At 41.0% G+C, this 20,048-nt stretch overlaps 1 protein-coding gene across 4 annotated transcripts in view; it reads right to left on the bottom strand.

Annotated features, from left to right (window-relative positions):
* The window catches only part of LOC119229756 (receptor-type tyrosine-protein phosphatase gamma-like), a 389,594-nt gene that overhangs the window by 33,020 nt on the left and 336,526 nt on the right, over window positions 1-20,048 (bottom strand). For all 4 annotated transcript variants that reach the window (XM_062564177.1, XM_062564176.1, XM_062564178.1 and 1 more), the window contains 5 exons: window positions 16,451-16,635; window positions 7,627-7,735; window positions 7,176-7,225; window positions 6,161-6,908; window positions 1,317-1,470 (listed from right to left, as the gene is read on the bottom strand). In XM_062564177.1, coding sequence (XP_062420161.1) covers window positions 1,317-1,470; window positions 6,161-6,908; window positions 7,176-7,225; window positions 7,627-7,735; window positions 16,451-16,635 — 1,246 coding nt within the window. The remainder of the gene's footprint in view (window positions 1-1,316; window positions 1,471-6,160; window positions 6,909-7,175; window positions 7,226-7,626; window positions 7,736-16,450; window positions 16,636-20,048) is intronic.

The raw sequence follows: 20,048 nt of genomic DNA, 5'->3' as shown, positions 1-20,048 counted from the left end.
TAAGTGGACTTTGAATGCCGCTTAATACGCAACTGAGATCGGCTTGTGCCGCTCAGAAAAAGGATCCTTCCACCGACCACTTTCCGCACTCACTACTGCTACTGCGGTTATTCCTGCATGTCCTGTCGGGTTTATGCGTCTGCACGCTCCGTTAAAGCCGCTGCCCCCCCACTACGCTACAGCGGCTCATGTGCCTCTTCAAGCGCGTTCCTGGATTCAAAACTCCGCTAATCACTCCTAACAGCTTGTCGAAGGATCTCAGCATCATTAAATTAATTCAAAACTAGAAGAAGAGGCGTATTCTGCCCGGCTGTACGCTCTTGTTTAACTTCCGCTTAGTTCATGTCCAATACAGTCTGTTAATGTACAAATGTCAGCTGTCTATTACGGAATCTTAGAGACACAAACCACACTGATGGCATGAAGAAGAGTTAAAGCCCCGTTATTATTGGAGATGGCTACAATCCGAAGCCGAAGGTGTTTTGGGTGCTCGCTCCTTTAGCTTGACGCACGCTCCTGATCTTGAATCTAGAATCAATTGCTCTTCCTTAATGTCCCGGATGTTGGTGTCTTTTTTTTAGGTTGAATTTTTTTGCGGTGTTTTAATGTTGAAAAACATTCAGGTACATAATTTCAATGAATAAATATAAATATTCGATCACCTTTTTATTTCAACCCCCGATGGCACAGATTTACTTCCATAAAGAACCCTCCTAAGTGGGTGAGGGGTGGCAACCCAGACTTAATAGTGTTTGGTGAATGTGTTTGGTGATGCCCCTGAGGCTGTAACACATATGTCAAACACAGGTATACCTCCCAGGACCTCCCATGAGGTAAAGACACTCCCGGTAGAGTGTCACTTCATTCTGAATAGCTCGGCAATGGCCTTCATTACCCAGTAGGACAGACGCCTCTTTTGAGAGCATAGACCTCCCTAGCCATTTGCAAACCCAAGCAAACAACAGCTGAGGCGGCTGTCAGTCTACCCAATAGGCCCAGAATGGATGTAAGCCCTGCCCTCGGAAGGGGCAGAGATTGTGGGTGATGTCGTCCACTAACGCTGGGGTGCTTGGCAGGCCCCTTGGCTATTGCGCTGCTGTGTCACACAATTTTGTCGCCACAGTTGTTGCCGAAGTTGAACATTTTTAATTTCAAATTGGGCAGCGCTGCAAGTTTTGCCCTCCTTAGGATCTACAATGTTACCATCTTCAACTATAAACAAATGTAGCATCATACATGCAAAATTCATCCATCCACTTTGCAACCTCTGGACGAACGCAAGAGTAATTCATAAGTGATGATGTTGTTGTACCCACCTCCAGTAGACAAGCAGAGCCAGCAGGAGAACGAGGCAGAGGAACGTCAGACCTGAAACCACCGCCAATGGTACCAGCCACTCAATGCGGTCCAATCCCACCCCAGACCGCAGCCTTGTCCGGTGGGTCAGGTTGGTTACCGCATTGGGATGATCTGGAAGAAATAGACAAAGACAGAATTGTCCTCAGGGGGAATAAGGATGTGGTGAAACTTAATGCTACTAAGCGTCAACTAATAACAAGAACAAAATAGCTGAACTCCACCATATGAAATTCTGTAAGCGCCAGTTGAAAGACAGCAGTACACATTACTAGAAGTAACCCTGACATGTCACTATACAACAAATGAATTAATTCTTTGCCATTTTGTTTCATTTCATTTATGGAACTTTGTATATATTTGTTTTTGTTTAGCACTAACCAATTCATTTTCAGGAAACACCACATGTTACAACCTAATGAAGTTGCTTTTTATTTGCCATCAATATTTTTATTTCTATTATTTTAAACTCTTGGCAAATAACTACAGTGCACATGGTTTAAATCCTTTCTTTAGTTCATTGTTCCTGAAACGCAACAGTACTGAGGACTTTGGGTCAATTTGAAGTAATTGTGTCTTTAAAAACATCTAATTACCACTTCAGTTGTTTTTCTACCAACAAGTAGATTTTGGATCAATGGCTGTAAAAATATGGTTCCTCTAAGACTCATTACTGCTTGAGTTTTATCCTATTATACGGTGTCATACTTTGTTTAGGCCTTTTCGAGGAAAACATAAATTTGAATAAGTTAATCCTTTTAGAAATATTTTCAGTGACTGATGATGTTATAGAAAATAGTACCTCTCACAGTAATAACAGTATGTTGAGAGAGGAGGGCTAATATATTGCTGAGATTTAACACTTCATTACCAAAATATCTACAACCAATAGATGTGAATACGTAGTATGAAAATACATTTAATGAAAAGGTGGCCCACTGAGAAAATATCAAGGCATTTTTATATGTATAGATTAGATATAGATATATGTATAGAGTTTTTTGCTTTTCCACTGCTGACAGGAGCAGTTATGTAAACGCATGCATGTCTAACATTAATTAATAATTAACAGTTAACAGCTTGATATTAAAAGAACAACAAATTGCGTAGTGTGGAGAAAGGCCCCGAAAGAGTAAGAAATCTTTGAAAAAGATTTCCCAAATACAATGCACGACCCCGATGCCAACGCCCCCCCGGTCCGTTTGCCCCCCTGAAAACCTAGAGGAAACACTGGGCACTATTTTGAATGGCCAATGACTTCTTTCATTCTCAGTTCATATTTCCATGCTCTAAATAGTGTATTCTGTATTAGAATCTATATATAGCGTAGAATGGGAAGCAGCTTATTTGCTAAACTAAGCTAAACAGATGCTGGACCTACTGTATCCCATTATGGGACAATATCTCATGCTGGGCAGAACCGCCAAACACACGTCTGTTTGTTTGCCTCCATCTCAAAGACAACTGAAGGTGCTGCAGCAAATAGAAACCATCACATCAAAGTGAATACATTTCCCAGCTGGTGTCCTCCTTGCCCTGAACCCTGCTTCCTCTGTGAGGAAGTGCAGCCAGATAACTGCAGCAAAACAACACTCAGCTCTGGGTGATTTCAGTCATTTGTAAAATCACCCACACACCAACCATCAGCACCACCTACCCACTTCCGTGGTTAAAGCCATGACGTTGCCGGAGGTCACGCTGGCCCCCATGGCTTCCAATCTGCAGCTTTGCCTTGAGCAGAACACTACATCAGGCCAGGCCCTTGCACTGCGCTGCAGCTGGCTTGCATCCGCACCAAGTGTGCATGCCCTTCCCTATATCCACACACACACACACACACACACACACACAGAAACCTGCAGATTCTGCCTGCCTCTATTGCCTTGTCTTGGTCCTCTGCCTTTCTCTTTCGATTACAGCACTGTGCCAAAAATAAATAAATAAAATGTGCCAATGTGCCGGCAGTACGCAGCCTATAAGACACACACACACACACACACACACACACAGTCACTAATATGCAGTGAGATGTATACTGTTAGACCCCCACACACAAACACACACACACACACACTACATGTAACTATAAATGAAGCTGCAGCTGAGTCTAGCCTGCAAGCCTCATCTCCCTTCGCCATGTCTGAAAGTAGGCCAGCACTCGGATCAGAGCGAGCAGAGAGGGAGAGGCCGAGAGAGGATGAGGGGGCACTGGTGGAGTTAGAGAGAGGGGAGGGGGGCTCAGGAAGTGAGGAGAGGGACTGAAAAGCAAAGCAAATGGGAGAAGTAAAGACAACACAATGAAAATTGAAAGTCTGACTAAGTTAAGCTAAGCAGAGAAGCGGCAGGTAGCAGAAGAGACAGGAAGTCAGGTGGGCAAGATGGGACGAGAATGTGAGGATTTCTGCTTAATGCAGCTGTTTCTCCAGTAAGTGTAGTTTTAACATTCTGTACTACAGGTTGCTGGATCAGGGTCCCTGGTGTGTCCCCAGCAAAGCCGTGTGGAGGTTATTAGGGTAGACTAAAGGTTAGAGGGAAAATTTGCAGTTTGTGGTAGAAAATAATTTCCTTTTCCTTTCCTGAAGTAAAATAATTTCAGTAATTTGAAGCATTCAAAGCGAAACCCCAAGATAAAATCATGGATATACCGATACAGTTACAGATATGAGGCTGTCAAAAGCAATTATATGAATTGTATTTCCTGTACTGCTAAATATCTCAGTGAGTTTTACAAGTTTAAGCTAAAGATATATATATATATATATATATATACACACACAGTATATATTGACTACTAAAAGCTTTTTCCTTTCATTTATTAGATGATGATATTGTTTTGTATGTAATCTCATTCTCCAAAGTACTTAATGCAATCTGATGACCGTAGTAGAAGACGATTAAAGTACATCAAAACGACATAAATCTGTTGAAACTGTATGAGACGTGCAGCCTCCTGTTTTGGTTTTATAATATACTATAATAAGTTTTATAATTAAAACTTTGACTTAGTTTAGGTGAGCTGACTCATGCTGCGAAAACATTTGCACCAAAATAAAACAGCACCGACATCAAAAGCTTCTGAAACGTATCAATACAGTCACTGTTGTTCAAGAACTTTTAAGTTTTGAACGTTGAGTCGATCCAGCTCAAACTTACTACATTTAGCTTAATGGGCTTTGACAAAGAGATTAAAAGAAGCAACTTCCGGGGAATATTAGGAGATCACTTTTGCTCATAATAATGTCTGGTCTTGCTCTTAGTCCAAGTTTTAAAGCACTTGAAATTGAATTGATGTCCCATGGTGTTGGCTTAGCTAATGCAGTGCCTTGCTGAAAGTCTTAGCTTGAGGGAGTAGAGGGAGGTGGGCTGGGAGAGGAGATGCATTAGATCTGCTCTCAGCTCGTGCTGGAACTCTGTTAACACTTTACGTGTTCAACATCAATGCATTTCATCCACTCTCCATCACTGCAAGTTATCATCACTTAGTACATTAAGGACTTTAAGGAAGAGCCCAGCCCCCCCTCTAAGCCTGCATACGACACATTACACTCTATTATCCAAGTCTACTATTTACATCCTACTGCTTTAAATTACATTTATTCTTGTAACTTTAACAAAGTCCCTTTTTTTGTATACTTGTCCTGTACGTGTAATGACGTACTTTTCGTATTGTACTTTTCAAGTAGTAATCAATACAGAGTAACAGCAATGAAGAAGTTGAATGTAGAAGAACACACCAGGAGGAAAGAGCTCCAGAGAGGAGAAGCTCTGCAACAGATACGAGTTCTAAGTAGAGCTTAGGGTTGTTTTACCACCGCATGATTAGAACATTTTTGCACCCTTCTAAAATATTAATTCTGCAGCAGCATACAACCATGATAAATAACCCATTTAAATATCTCCAAAAGATTTCTTTTCCCAGCAAAATACTAGCATACTAATTGTGGATTTCTGGATTCACAGTTGAACTTCACTTACGTGTGTGGGTTCATCTAAGTTCTCACGTTTTATAGAATGAACTATTGGATGAGTTTTGGACTCCCTGAGATATCATTTGCTACATTGACAGAAGCACCTGCAGCATTAAAAAATGTATAATATTCAACTTAATCCTAAAGAAATTGCTTAACAGTGGATCTCACACATCCAGAACATAACAGGAGAATACACCTAAAAAAGACTGTTTAGTCAAAGAGGTCCATCAGAAAAGCCCTGAGCGCATATCAAAGTATACAACACTTGGACAAATTATTTTGTTTTTATGAATTGCCTAACTTGATCCTGTAATGTAATGGGACTATTTTATGGACACGCGAATTGATCAGGTATTTGTGATATGTGAGGGGGGGCGTGTACTGTTGGTAGTCGGCACTTGGAGATGTATGAACCTGCACAGTCATAGTCGAAATAAGATAATAAAGTTAGCCAAAGATACCACGGATTGAAACTTATTGTACACATAACACTACAGATCCTTGACCAAAGGGCAGTTGATTGCACGGACACCTTTTTGAAAAGACAAGTACCTGTGAGTGATCTGAATACTCAATGTAAATCATATGAAGATTTTTCTTTTGATGTTCATGTAAAAGGTACTTGAGATTCTCCAAAGGGTGAGACTGTCAGATGGAAAAATAGGGTTGCTCTAATTGCAGCCAAATGATTCAGGACTTCTTTGAAGTTATCGAATTGATACAAATAAGGGAGAGCAGATAGTTCTGCAGTTTGGCAAATCCACCAAATACGCCTTTTACTTGTTGGTGCAGTTGGAATTGTTTGATGGGCTTTAGCACATTACTTGACTTACCAATGTTGATGTAGAAGGGCCAGAGATGCTTGTCCTTCCCTGAGCCAGGTCTGAGTGTCACTGGAGGGTCGTTGGGGTCCGGAAATTCTGCCATTGCATCGAATGGCTGAGTGCTGGTAGTTGACTTGTTGTAAAGTGGATTGTGGGTATACACGTCCAGTTGGTTTTCTGTAACCGGTTTAGTCGTTTTTTTCTTCTTTGCAGTAGCATCCGGGGTCTCGCTGGATGGTTCATTCTTCGCCGGGCTGTTTTCCTTCCTCCCTGTCCCGCCTAGATGGTCTGATGTCTTCCTCTTCTTCTTTTTCTCTTCTTCATCCTTCTCTTGATCCTTTTCCTCTCCTTCCCTCTCGTCCTCCTCCCCTTGACCTTTGGTGTTCTCCCTGTCCTCCCCTCCAGCGTCAGTGTTGTCTTTGGCTGCGGCCGGCGTGACAGCAGAGGCAGAAGTGGTGGCATCTTTAGCAAGCTCAGCAGCTTCAGTGGTCTGGCGTGCTGAGTTGCAGCTATGGGTTGGTGCTCTGCTCGGCCAAACAGAGCTGGGGAAAGAGGAGATGACACCGCCACTGAAGCCCAGGCCAGCTAGCAAAGTGCTGGTCACTAAGGATGCCACCGTCGCCTGACTTCCACCGGAGGAAGGCCCGATTCCTGTTGCCATGGAGACGAAGGAGAAGGGAATGCCTGAGGAGGTCCAAGTAGATGAGCCTGAGGAGATGGGAGCCATGTCGGCTGAAGAGGCCGGAGAAACCGTCGGCTGCCAAAGAAGAAAGTTCATTATTAGTCTTCAAAGTTGTTTGATGATTTTCTTCATCACTCGACTTTGAGAATGGAGGAGTTTACCCCTTATATTTATACGTAAGGTTTATGTCCTATATATTTGGAACAAACTCCGGTTTTGTTCTTTGATCTGAACAATTGCCTTCCAAACTGGCCCGGAGACCTTCCTGTCCATACAGGGAGGAATAATAGACACTGCTCTCTGCTGGATCAAATGTGCTTAGACAACCTGGGCTTTCCTTACCATTCCAGTTTTCACAATTCTCGTCCCCTCAAAGATCCTGGTGGTATTTGCTGTAACACAGGGAGGAACGTTCCACCGTTAAACACAGAAGAGACTACCAGACAAATGCCTCTGAAGGGCTGCCTATTAGACATCCATGAGGGCATTGCAAGCCTATTAATCCCAGCATGACATAATGGAAATGCAAGGTGCCTAATACTTGATGGGGTAGCATATTAAAAAAGGGTTTTTCCTAAATACCATTTTCTGCAGTCTGTTACTTTTAGATTAGCCTGCAGCTGTAAGCTCACATAGTGTAAATTACTATCAAAGGAATCACAAATGTATGACAACACAAACTTCATACTGGTAGGGCTGTATACAATAAGGAGATGTGTTGTGTTAACATTAAAGATAATATGGCAGCAATTCATGAGGACTATGTGTGTGTGTGTGCGTGTTTCTTTGTCACCTCTGAAGAGCATGCTTTGGCTGAAGTCACTGCGCATGTCATTCATGCAGATGGCTTGGACCCGAAACAGGTACAGCACATCGGTGGAGACGGGAGATATGACGGCCTCCTGGACACACACAAACAACACAAACATTCAGTAAGATCCTCCCAGTAGGAATCAGGAGTCATATTAATTCAGTAACAGCAGGGAGTTTATAGCCAAATGAGGCTGCATGTAGTAAGATGTGGTTCCAACCCCCCATATTTGCAATACTTACCCCCTCTGTCTATAGGTAGGTCAAACATGATCTACATGCATTTCTTGTAAAACTCAATTGTTGTTTTTTATTCATATACCGTAAATCCTCAAATAGTAGCCGGGGCTTACGTTGGAGAGAGAAATGTAATTTTTACTTTTCACATGTGGCCTACAACAGTGACACACGTCTCCAGTCCGAGTCTGAAACATTGCTCTATAAAAATGAGAATACGGTATTTATCTAGTCGCTTCAATACAACTGAATTAATACCGTATATTTATACACAATATATACATGCATCATACAACTAGAATACTTCTCCAGTATGACCACAGACAGTAGGAAGCCACTCAAAGGGAAAACACCCTGCACGAATAAGGGAATGGTAAACCTCAATGATCGAATGGGCTTGATCGAACCAACAAGGAATCACTTTTAAATTTAGATTACAAATGGAAATCCTGTGGCAATGAATTTTGTCTGTGGATCGATGTTTCTGAGCTTTCAAGTTATGTGTCGACATGCATTTGGTCTCTGATGATAAATTCTCAATGTGGGGACCCATTTCCTCTGATGCTATTCCATTTTTAAGTACGCATACATGGAATTCAGGTGTACATTTTGTCTTCCTCATGAATATATGTTTTTAAAATATTAAAATAAACAAGAAAATATATCCGAAATAAAACAATAAAACAAATAAGTCGAACAGATGTATAAACTAGGGCTGTCAAATGATTAAAAATTTTAATCAAATTAATCAGAATTTTCAGTGGATTAATCATGATTAATCACACCTGAATCCTAACCATTTTTTCTTTTTGAAATGCATACTAAAGATAAATAACAGGACACAGATACATAATTATCATTATTATCATCATTATTATTTTTTACATAAATACATGTTATTGATATTTGATTTTTTAATTCATTCCAGAAAATAATCAAATCAATGTTATTTGATAAGTTACAGACTGATTTCCCTGCATGGCTCTAGAAGGGTCTCGAGCCTCTGCAGTTTATCCCACTCTGCTGTGAGTTTGTGCTCCTGAGGGCTGCGATGACCAGACATGACCAGACATGTCAACCCTCCCAATGTTTCAAAGCCCCTCCCGAAAATCTCCCGGACCGACCTTTCTCCCGATTTCCACCCGAACAACAATATTGCTGCACCACCCGTCACTGGGCGCGCCGTTTCAGACCGAACAATAATAAAGGTTACACCTTAAAGTCAAGCGCGGCGATTAGAACGACTGGCGCTGCAAAGAAATCCGCTAGCACCCCCATTTCAGTGTGAAATATCCCCATACCTGGGAGGATTTACATCGCATTGGCTTCTCTTCCTCCGCATGTTTCAGAACAGTATTACGGGTCTCTCCGATGGTCTTTCCTCTATCTCAGCGCTGCTCTTTATTTATTTTTCTTAGCAAAGCTCTGCTGGGCGGAGCTTTTCTTCTTCTCTGTTCCGCTGCGCGAGAACCGGGGGGAGGGGGAGGGGGGGGGTGCGGGTCTCTGGCGCAAACGACTTGCTGAACCTGACGGCCTGACGTATGCCTGCAGGTGGCAGTAATGTGTTGTATAGGATGAAGTGCATTCCCTAGAAGAAGAGGTTCTTTCCGGACCTGAATAATTTGTCACACTGCGCATGCGTGAAATGCGTCAAAAAAATTGACGTAATTAACAATAAACAGCTAATTAACGCCGTTAACGCGCTATTTTTGACAGCCCTAGTATAAACATTTAACAACTGTGCCCAGTGTGTGTGTGTGTGTGTGTGTATATATATATATATATATATACACATTTCACAGTGACCCATTGGTTTGTAGACTGGCGTTTTGAAGCCACACTGGCCGTCGCTGTCCTGTCTTTTGTCTCTTCCAATGAATGAACAGAATACACTATATTTGGACTAAGGGGGGGGGGGGGGGGGTGACGTAGAGACAATGTATACAACTCTGGTAGTGACAGCAATCTGTCAATCACAGGAGTCTGACTGCATATTGGACTTTAATTCCCTAATTGAACATAATGCTGTAGAGAAGAACACTTATTTTTGCAATCAGAGAGATTGAGAGAATGAAAGTACTAAGATACTTCTGCATTGGTTAAACCAATCACCTGATGCTTTCATGAGCTTTGTGTTAGGTCCCAAAAACGATTGAAATAACTAGTCAGCAGGTCAAACTGTTGGAGGAACAATACTGTCCATACTGGCCATATGTTGTAAAGACTGAGGACATTCCCATCAGCGTGAGCTGTACTCTTCTGGGTTTAGTGATAATTATCATGATGTTAGCTAACATTGCCATTGTGCTGGAGACTCTTGTTGCTAAATGAATAATGTAAACATGCACCGCTGCCAATTAATTAGGTGCTCCTGATGAAGCAATCAATTAAAAAAAAATAAAACCGCCCTGCAATAAATTGTGCCTGTATTTTAGTTTTTTTGGAGATATGTTGATTTAATTGTATAGCAATTTTAATGGACCTGTCAAGCTTTATTGCATTTTGACAAGGGATTCTTATATTACACAAAGAAAGGCAGACTAAATAGCATGAAAAGCCATTCATCACAAACTATACATTTTAATCTTCATGAAGTTTAACAGTTATTTCATTATTGCATTTGGGGTTCATGATTCATGGATAGTAAACTATTGTCTTTTTTGGCCTCCTGAGTGCTTTTGTTCCTCACTTCATGTTATTTTCATGTTATTAAGTATTCTCAACTGTTCAGTACCAGGTACAGAGTTGCATAGCTCTCTGGGTTATGTCTTATGTAAAGGCAGCCCACCAAAAACAGCAAGAGATGACTTTTACCATTTCAGCTTGGATGCCAGTAGGCAAGCTAGCTAGTTAGCCATTGTTCAGTGAGACAGCTACACAGTAAGTGACCCTAAGTGAACTGTCTGTATCACTCCACCCATCTTATTACTCAATTCACTCACTTGCCTTCATCAAATTACTAGGGCGCGTTAACGACGTTAATTAGTTGTTTGTTGTTAATTACGTCAATTTTTTTAACACATTTCACGCATGCGCAGTGTGACAAATTATTCAGGTCCGGAAAGTACCTGTTCCTCTAGGGAATGCAGTTCTTCCTATACAACATATTACTGCCACCTGCAGGCAGGGGGGGGGTGTGCTAGCGGTTTTATTTGCAGCGCCAGTCTGATCTTTTTCCGTTCTAATTGCCGCGCTCGACTTCAAGGTGTAACCTTTATTATTGTTCGGTCTGAAACGGCGCGCCCAGTGACGGATGGCGCAGCAATATTGTTGTCCGGGTGGAAATCGGGAGAAAGTCGGTCCGGGAGATTTTCGGGAGGGGCTTTGAAATTCGGGAGGGTTGACATGTCTGGTCCTCGCAGCCCTGGACCATCAGCAGCACAAACTCGTTTTGCCGACCGCAGCAGTGGGATAAACTGCAGAGGCTCGAGACCCTTCTAGAGCCATGCAGGGAAATCAGTCTGTAACTTATCAAATAACATTGATTTGATTATTTTCTGGAATGAATTAAACCAAGTCAAATATCAATAACATGTATTTATGTAAAAAATAATAATGATGATAATAATAATGATAATTATGTATCTGTGTCCTGTTATCTATCTTTGGTATGCATTTCAGAAAGAAAAAATGGTTAGGATTCAGGTGTAATTGCAAATAGTGATTAATCCTGATTATTCCACTGAAAATTCTGATTAATTTGATTAAAATTTTTAATCATTTGACAGCCCAACAAATTACGTTAAAGATGAGCCTTTTCATTTTTCCACTTACCCCCTTTGGTCTGAGCCAAGAGAGCGTGGTATGGGCCATAACAAAGTCCAGTGCAGAGTGTTTCATTAAAAGGGGATTCTCCACTGATTGTGAAGTGGGAGATGTGTGAGGGATTTGAGGGTCCTAAAGCCATGTAAGTCCCTGTTATGACCTAGATAGAGGTGTCAGGGGGATATAGGGAATAAGAGCAGAATCAAAGGGCTGACAGAAAGAGGGAAGGCAAATAGTGTGTGGGAAAGAGTTGTGGAGGGATGAGGCAAGAGGGAGAAAAGTAGAAAGGGTGACGGAGAGGGAAGCAGCTTTCACAGGGAGGGGTACTTTTTATACCTGATGATGGGACAACTACTTCACATTTCTCTTCCTCCATCTCTCATCATGGCAGAATCCTAGTTGAGGGAGCCACAGCCAGGGGGCACTCTCATCCCTTTTTTTATAGCCTTCTCTAGATTCCCACAGAGCCGATGGCCCAAGGTCGTGCTTTTTCCACAGGCTGGAAGTCCCGCATTCCCTCCAGGCTCGCATTAGTATTCTGCCAGCCGATCGACTCCCACAATGTAAGGGAATGAAACCTCCTGTCGGCTCCGCAGCCTTCTCTCATTGCTCAATGTGGCTCCTGATGAGATCATTTGTTATGGAATTGATGTTGCTCGCTGCGTGTGTGTGTGTGTGTGTGTGTGTGTGTGTGTGTGTGTGTGTGTGTGTATGTTTGTGATCAGACATTTGTGTCCCCAGATATTTACAATTATTTCAATAAAAGTTCTGCTGACATATTTTCTCAACTGTTATCTTGCCCCAGCTATGTGTATGTGCCTTTATTAAAGAAAAAAAACTCATATTTTGAATGATGCAATCAGTGATACATTTGTACGTTTATTTGATCTTGCAAGGACCTCGCAGTCATATTTTGATGATGTAAAATCCACTGTATTTCTGAAATACCACACAAACTACACATGTTTCCTTCTAGTCCACCTGAATTCACTCTCTTTTGGTCATCTTGTCATTATTTACAATTAATCCGATTCTTTTCAAAGTCTAACCAAAAATCAATCCGGACAGTGATGCATACATGGAAATGCATTAGATGATCAAAATATGTTCAGATGTGCGGTGTATCACAGTAATGACGTTAAATCAAAGTCCATTAATCAAGTTGATCAAATAGCATATGGCTGAAGGCCGGGCGGTGCAGCTAGCAAAGTATCAGTAGGGAGTGATGACAGAGAAAGAAAGGAAAGTAGGGGAGAAGGAAGGAAGGAAGGAAAGGGCATTTAAAAGATGTATAGTCTTGAACGCGAACATAACTTTTGTTTCTGTCATCTCCACTATATAATTCGGAGGCTCAGACGCAAGCAACTAAACGCATGTGTATTTTTTAAATTCATGTCCTGTTGAATGATTTCACATCGGTGTCGAGTAATATTTTTTCCACCCCCACACAAAACCTCAAAAATCATGAACAAGAGCAGCATTTTATCTCACCTAAAGCTTGGACGGGACTCTAATTACTTCTGTGCATGACGCCTACTTAAACTTTTCTAATCTTATCTCGTATTCATATTTGCAGATGTTTCTCCTTGATGCAACACATCTCCATACAGGAGAGGTTGATTTTTTTTAAAGGTATGTTTACTTGAAACAACACGTACACTCACAGACTGGTTGAGCACGATTACTGCCAAAGCCGCTTATTATCTTCCCAAGATCCCAATATGGTCAATGGACTGCTGTGCTAGAACAAGCTAACTGTTAGCTACCAACTGCTTGATTAAAAGTGGGGAACACATTAAACTATTTTCTTAGGGCCTAAAGCATGCGTTAAGGTAGTTCACAATTAGTATGCTATATGTCTTCGTAAAATGGGCTCCCCACCTGTAAACGTTCCTGCTGAAGCATTCAATCAGTATTCATTGTGGAATACAGTCCCAAAGAAGGGAGGAAACCAAATGTACAAATAATACGGTGGCTACTCCTTTGTTCGGGTCCCATCTCTTTGACAATAACTTTAATATTGTAATCTCTTCAGCTTGTGTTAACCATAGACTCACTTTAGGCATCAAAGCATAAGCCCATTCAAAAGAAAAATAGAAAAATACTAATTGGTTTCATGTTGTAAGGACTCTTTGAGCAGTTAAAACTGATGCTATATTTAGTTTTAGAGAGACAGCTGACCGACATGGCTTGAAGTTAAAAAAAACTCCTACTGAAACTAACTTCCCGCATGGATTCCCATTAGTGTGGTGAGGCACATGAGGCTGTGCACTGCAAAAAAAACAGTAAAATTTATGGTGAAAAACTGTCAAATGTAAAAGTAACACACTGTTGAATTGAAATCGGTTAAATTCAGTTAATTTAACAGCGGAATACAGTAGATATATATGTCGGCCATAAGCCGTCAACAAATAACAGTTTTGAACTATGAAATTTACAACTCCCAAAAACATACCGTAATGTCTCATACGTGGACGTTGTAATTTTTACAGTGAAGGTCTGGCAACCACAGTTGCTGGTATTTCACCGTATGTTGTTTTCAAACTAAATTACCGTAAACCAAAAACGGTTCAAATAACTGAAATATACAGTTAAAAAACATCCTGTGATTTCTATTACGTTGACGGTGTCATTTTTACTGTGGAGTTCTGGCAACCGTAGCTGCCGGTATTTCACTGTATTTTCAACAGATTTCTTTTAACAGTGTAGTAGTCATTACTACTAAAATGATCCATTCTTCTGCTCCCTCTGCAATATAGTGCAGTAAAAACATGGCCATCGACTGCTAGGAGTCAGGAAAGTCTGAACAGAGATTCTTGCTTTTATTTTCTTTCTCACAAACCAGGCAAAGAAAGCATATTGGAAAGGACTGCATGTGTGTGTTAAAAGCCGTTTTAAAGCACTGAGCTCATTATAAATGCACACTTAATCTATATTAATAAAATATTAAGGATACATGCTTTGTGCTAGTCTTTGCTAAATGTTTAGACGTGTAGTTTAGAACAGTGTTTCTCAACTGGTGGGTCGGTCGCGGACCCGTTGGTAGTGGGTTGCGGGCCTTTGCATGGGAAAATTAATATTAAAAAAGATTAAAAAAATTCATCCTGTGATTTTATTTTGAAGGGACTTTTTCTAATGCAGCGGAGTGTCGTTTTTTTCGGCTCGTCCGTCCATGTTTTCAGTCAGCGCGGCACCCCCCCCCCCTCCCTGTCGACAACGCTAGCGCAACCTCCCCCCCCCCCTGGCGACACCGCTAGCACCCCCCCCCCTCCCCGTTGACCGATCGAATTGGCTTGTCATTAAGGGGATTAAGTGTCCCGGTCATTAAGTGTCCCGGAGCCAGACAAGTTGAGAACCACTGGTTTAGAACACTGTCATGAGTGTGCATGTCATTTCAAATGTTTATTCAAGCAGTGATGTATCCTGATTTACTCGGAGGCTGTTTTTTGGCCTCTGTTCCGGAAAGGGCACATCCATGATAAAAATTGTAACAACTTTGGAACTACTTTGTCTATTTGATTTTTTTAGGGCGGTTGGGGGATAATAGGAAAACCTTTTACTGGACTAATTTGCATGGAATCTTTTTTTAGTCTTACTCCACTGGCTAAAGTTGTGTTTACAAGAGGATTTTGGCCTATTGTAGCCAGGACTCTTACGCGTCAAAAAAGGGGAATCATGCATATCTGTATTCATGATGAGACGCACTACAAGATATTTCTGATTCATCCGCTGCAATGGCTTGGTGGGTTTTATACTTTGGCAGTTCGGCATGAAAAATATAAACTATATCACTAGATTCAGGGTGATCTCCTGATGCTGTTTGATGTGTTTTTCCATGGTAGCATTCACCATCAAAGGACCAAGTTGTACACGATGCATGCACAATTGACTCATTTGCATAATATGTTTATTTTACTAATATTACACTAGCAAAAGCTACAACGTTGTATTTGGAGTATTCTCAATTGGATTGTGGCTTATTGTAGCCAGGACTCTAAAGCTTCGAACCAGTTGAAGCATTCATACATTTTTCCTGATGAGTATCCAAAATGTTGGTTCCGGTTCTGGTTCTGACCTGGTTTGGTGTCACTTTTGGTCCACATGGGGGACTCTAGGGTGGATCAGGTGTCTACCAAAATACATGTGACAACAAGGGGGAGAGGCTTAATCAGCCCCACCTGACAGGTGGTAGTTAGCCACAGTGTACACTGTGGCTAACTATTGTGTTGGAGAACTGAATGGCCTTAAGGTAACAAGAAGGTAGTGGCAGCTAACTCTTCTGGGCCACTGTAGAAACTTTGTAAAGTTGACCTTCTCCCTTTGTTGATATGAAGTACCCATTTTAAGCTTACAAAAACACAAAGCGAGTCCATGTGTCCTCAGGAAAAAGACTTGACCCCAAAATGCTCCCTTAGGCTGATCCAGCGGTGTAAGAACGAGAGAATAAGAGCCTGCAGTGTTTTGGTACCCATGAGGCTAAAGAAGAGATTTAAAAGTACAGTCCTTTCATTCTTATTTATGTCACAACTCAGTAACCCTCAGTACCTGATGGCAGCACCAGTCAGTGGTGGCAATTCCAAACAAAATTGTCCTTTCAGCTGCTTTACCATACAACACCAAGATAAATCACTAAACATGGCATATTCAGACAGACAGGTCTCCTCCAGAATCTGAGCCAAAATTAGGAAAATAAATATACTGTTCCACATATTCTATCAGTGCAGGAGGGAAACAGTCTAGCCTTAGAGTATACACTACCTCAGACTAACTATCCCACTACCAGCTCAAGTCACTCCCAGTCTCACCAGTTTGTGTTTGGCATCAGTGAGGTGCGTTTCCTCGTAGCTGTCGTCATGGGTCGTCCAGCTGTAAGACACCAGGAAGTGGAGGATGGGCGGGTGGTAGGTGACCTCAGGACGAGCCCAGCGCACCACCAGAGTACTAGTGTTCACATGCTGCACCTTCATGTTGATGGGAGGACTGCTGCATACTGGGAGGAGGACAAAGGAGAGGGTAATGTGCAGACAAAGGAAAGAAAGGGTGAGGAATGGTAGAAGTTAGGAGAGAATAGAGAATATGAAAGGAAAGGGTGGATGAGGAAAATGATTAAGGATTTAAAGAAACCATAAAGTGAGACATAAGTGTAGCCAGATAAAAATGAAATGATAATTGCATGCCATGGAAGTGAGAGTAAAGGACACAATGAAAATAATAGGAAAAAGAGAGAGAGAGAGAGAGAGAGAGAGATAATTTAATTACAGATTACATCAGCTGAGCTTATTCTAAATACATAAAAAGCGTCATATGAGCATGAGTTGTATTCAGAAATAACAATAATGCTATGCAATTAATATTGCTGTGAGACACTGAATCATCAAGAAACAGACACACACACAAACACTTGAATATGCACACACACAGTTTATATATAGTTGCCTTCGGGCAAAATGCAACAAAGGACCTGCAGGAAAACCCATTTTATGGTTTTAGTTGTGAATTTAACACTTTAACTCTGGCCACTAGGTTTCTCAGTTTGACCAGTAAGATGTTCTGGAACAAACAGTACTATAAATATACATGTATTTCAGTCATGATGTTGCTTAAAAAGGACAACTGTACCTTTATGGTACCCCTCTCATGTGACGTCACAACTTGCCTTAAAAGGTCTTGTCAAAATGGCAGCCATAACAACAAGCATATTTTATGGAAATCTGGGATATTCATATTCAAAACGTTTTTTAACATTATATTTAGATTGTATTTAGTAAGTAAACATCTAAGGAGGAATCTGAGATCAATACTTTCCATAGCAACACAATCTCAGCACTTGCAATCTATATAAACTCTTCGTGTGAAAAAACATTTGAAGGGCGGCATATCATATCATCATATCATTTATTGTCTTAGGAAAAACAACTCATTTATAAATGTACAGTGTAGTACACGTCACTGCTTTGTACTACTGTATTTTTTAGTAGCGAGTGTTCATTTTGTGGATATTTTGACATAAAATCCTTTTACAGTAGACAATTTATTTTTATTTCATCTCATTTGAAACATTGAAGTGATCAAATGACATGTCAGAACAAATGCTAGGGCATAACGTTTTATCAAGATAAAATAATAAAAAAATAATAGAAAAACAAGTTACCCCCCAACATCAGATCATTACAGCCATCTTCTAACAATTAGTCTATCTAACAATGGATATTATACATCTCTACCAATGATCTGAGTTCAGTAGTACTGACCTTCAGTAACCGATATTGTTCATAGCTTTGTTTTTAGAGATGAGCGAGTACAGCATTATCTGTATCTGTATCTGTTGAACCATATGAATTATCTGTATCCGTATCCGTACTTGGACTGGGCGGGGCCTAATCCAAAAATGGGCGGGGCCTAACCCGGAAGTGGGAAGGATTTACCCAGTAAATTGTCGGGTTAAGCCTTTCTGCGGTTAAAACAGCATTCCTTCTTAATTCTTATCACTGATGATCATGAGAGAGAGAGGGGAAGTGTGTGTATGGCTTAATTTGTAATATTAATATTTAGTTATTCAACACAACTAGTTAACGTCAGACACTGAGTGCGTGAAGAGAGCCAGCAGACGGTAAAAAAAACTGTTTAGAGAGAGAGAGAGAGAGAGAGAGAGAGAGAGAGAGAGAGAGAGACAGAGACAGAGAGAGAGAGAGGTCAGTGCGTGAAGTAAAAAAAAAAAACTGGTTAGAGCCGACTGAAAAAAAAAACTCCGACAGGCAGAGACGCAATGCGAGTCGCATTCTTAAGCACCACGTCTTAACAAGCCCCACGTTTACCTGAACTCTACTAGTTAAGAACAACAAACCGAAGTAAAAAAAATAAAGGCGAAGAAATCGTTTAAATTTATCGGGAAAGACCCGCGAACCTGGTGACTGAGGGAGGGAGAGAGGAGTTCTGTGTGTGTGAGCCGAGCGGGACACAGCAACACAAACAGTATGTGTGTAGGGGAGGGGCGCTGTGACTACCAGCCAATCACAGAACGCAGACACAGACAGCTACCCAATGAGGACTTTAATTCAATCCGAGCACAGATATTGACTCGTATTACTCGTATAATACTCGTACTCGGCAAAAGTGCTTTATCCGTACCGGATACTAGTTTCAGCCGAGTATCCGGCTCATCTCTATTTGTTTTATCAACACTGCAGTTCGCAAGAGACTTAAAATTAAAATGTCTACGTTAGAATTTGCTATTTTTCTCCATTTTCATGTCCCTGGCGGTCGGTTCATATGAGCTGTGCAGCAGTCTTAGGCCGGCCCCCCAAAGCTCTCATTGGTTGAGAAGCGTGACGACGACCAATACTGATCAACATCCCCCCAATGACACATGGTGTGTGTGTGTGTGTGTGTGTGTGTGTGTCTTTGTGTGTATTCAAAGCCAGTAAGCAATGGACCTTTAAATTAATAACAATTAAAAACAGATGTTAACATGCAATAAAATAATAATTGCCGTTAATTAATGAATGTGCTAATGCTACAATAATGCATTGACATTAACTTGATCCGTATTACATATACATATAAATATATATTGATCTTGTGTATGATTGAATTATATAATGTTTACCTCCTCGGTGTCTCCCTCATTCATGTAAGGGACTGATTCATCGGTATGACAAAAGTCAAGTCCTACTCCCGACTCATTGGTTGCTTCCTTCTATTGATAAACATTTCCTGTTACAATACTTGCAGCTCTGCAACTGCTGTTAAGCTAGCGTGACTTAAACTTGACACTCGCGTTAAAATCCTTCTATAAGGTGACACGTTTTCAGAAGGTACTGAGCTCAATTCAGTAAGGTTGACTCAACCGAAAAGAGGCGCAGTAGGCGAGAATGGAATAGAGGATACAATTAATCCACTTTTTGAGTCAAGCGAAATAAAATCAAGCATGTTTTTTCTCTTCTGTACTGGTATGTATTCCCTAGTGAAATACAACATCTGAGCAGTGTCCTGCAATGAGTAATTCATGTCAAATGCTTCATGTCTAGCCGTAACAAGATATGGTGGGCAGGCTCATGATGTTGTGTGATGTAGCCCTACAGAGGAATGTGGCTCCACACACACGTCCCTTGCTGCGAGTTACAAATTGATTACATTTAATCATATTATTGGTTGCTGGCAATTCAATTTCCTCATAATTCCCTGTCATTTATTTAAAGCAAGCAACCCACAAGCATTATTTGTAAATCAGCTTTCACATGAACATCTACAGTATCATGGTCATCAGTTTTGTCAGTTTGACAAATATCTTTTAATTGGGTTTTTGAAACGAACTTAACCTCCGACATAATCTCAGAGTTCCCATTAACATCAGCAAAATTGATCAGGGATAACATCAATGATAGTGTCTGGCCAAAAGATTGT

The sequence above is a fragment of the Pungitius pungitius genome, chromosome 8 (genome assembly GCF_949316345.1).
Source record: "Pungitius pungitius chromosome 8, fPunPun2.1, whole genome shotgun sequence".
Lineage (NCBI taxonomy): Eukaryota > Metazoa > Chordata > Actinopteri > Perciformes > Gasterosteidae > Pungitius > Pungitius pungitius.
This window is presented reverse-complemented; position numbering and strand designations above follow the sequence as displayed.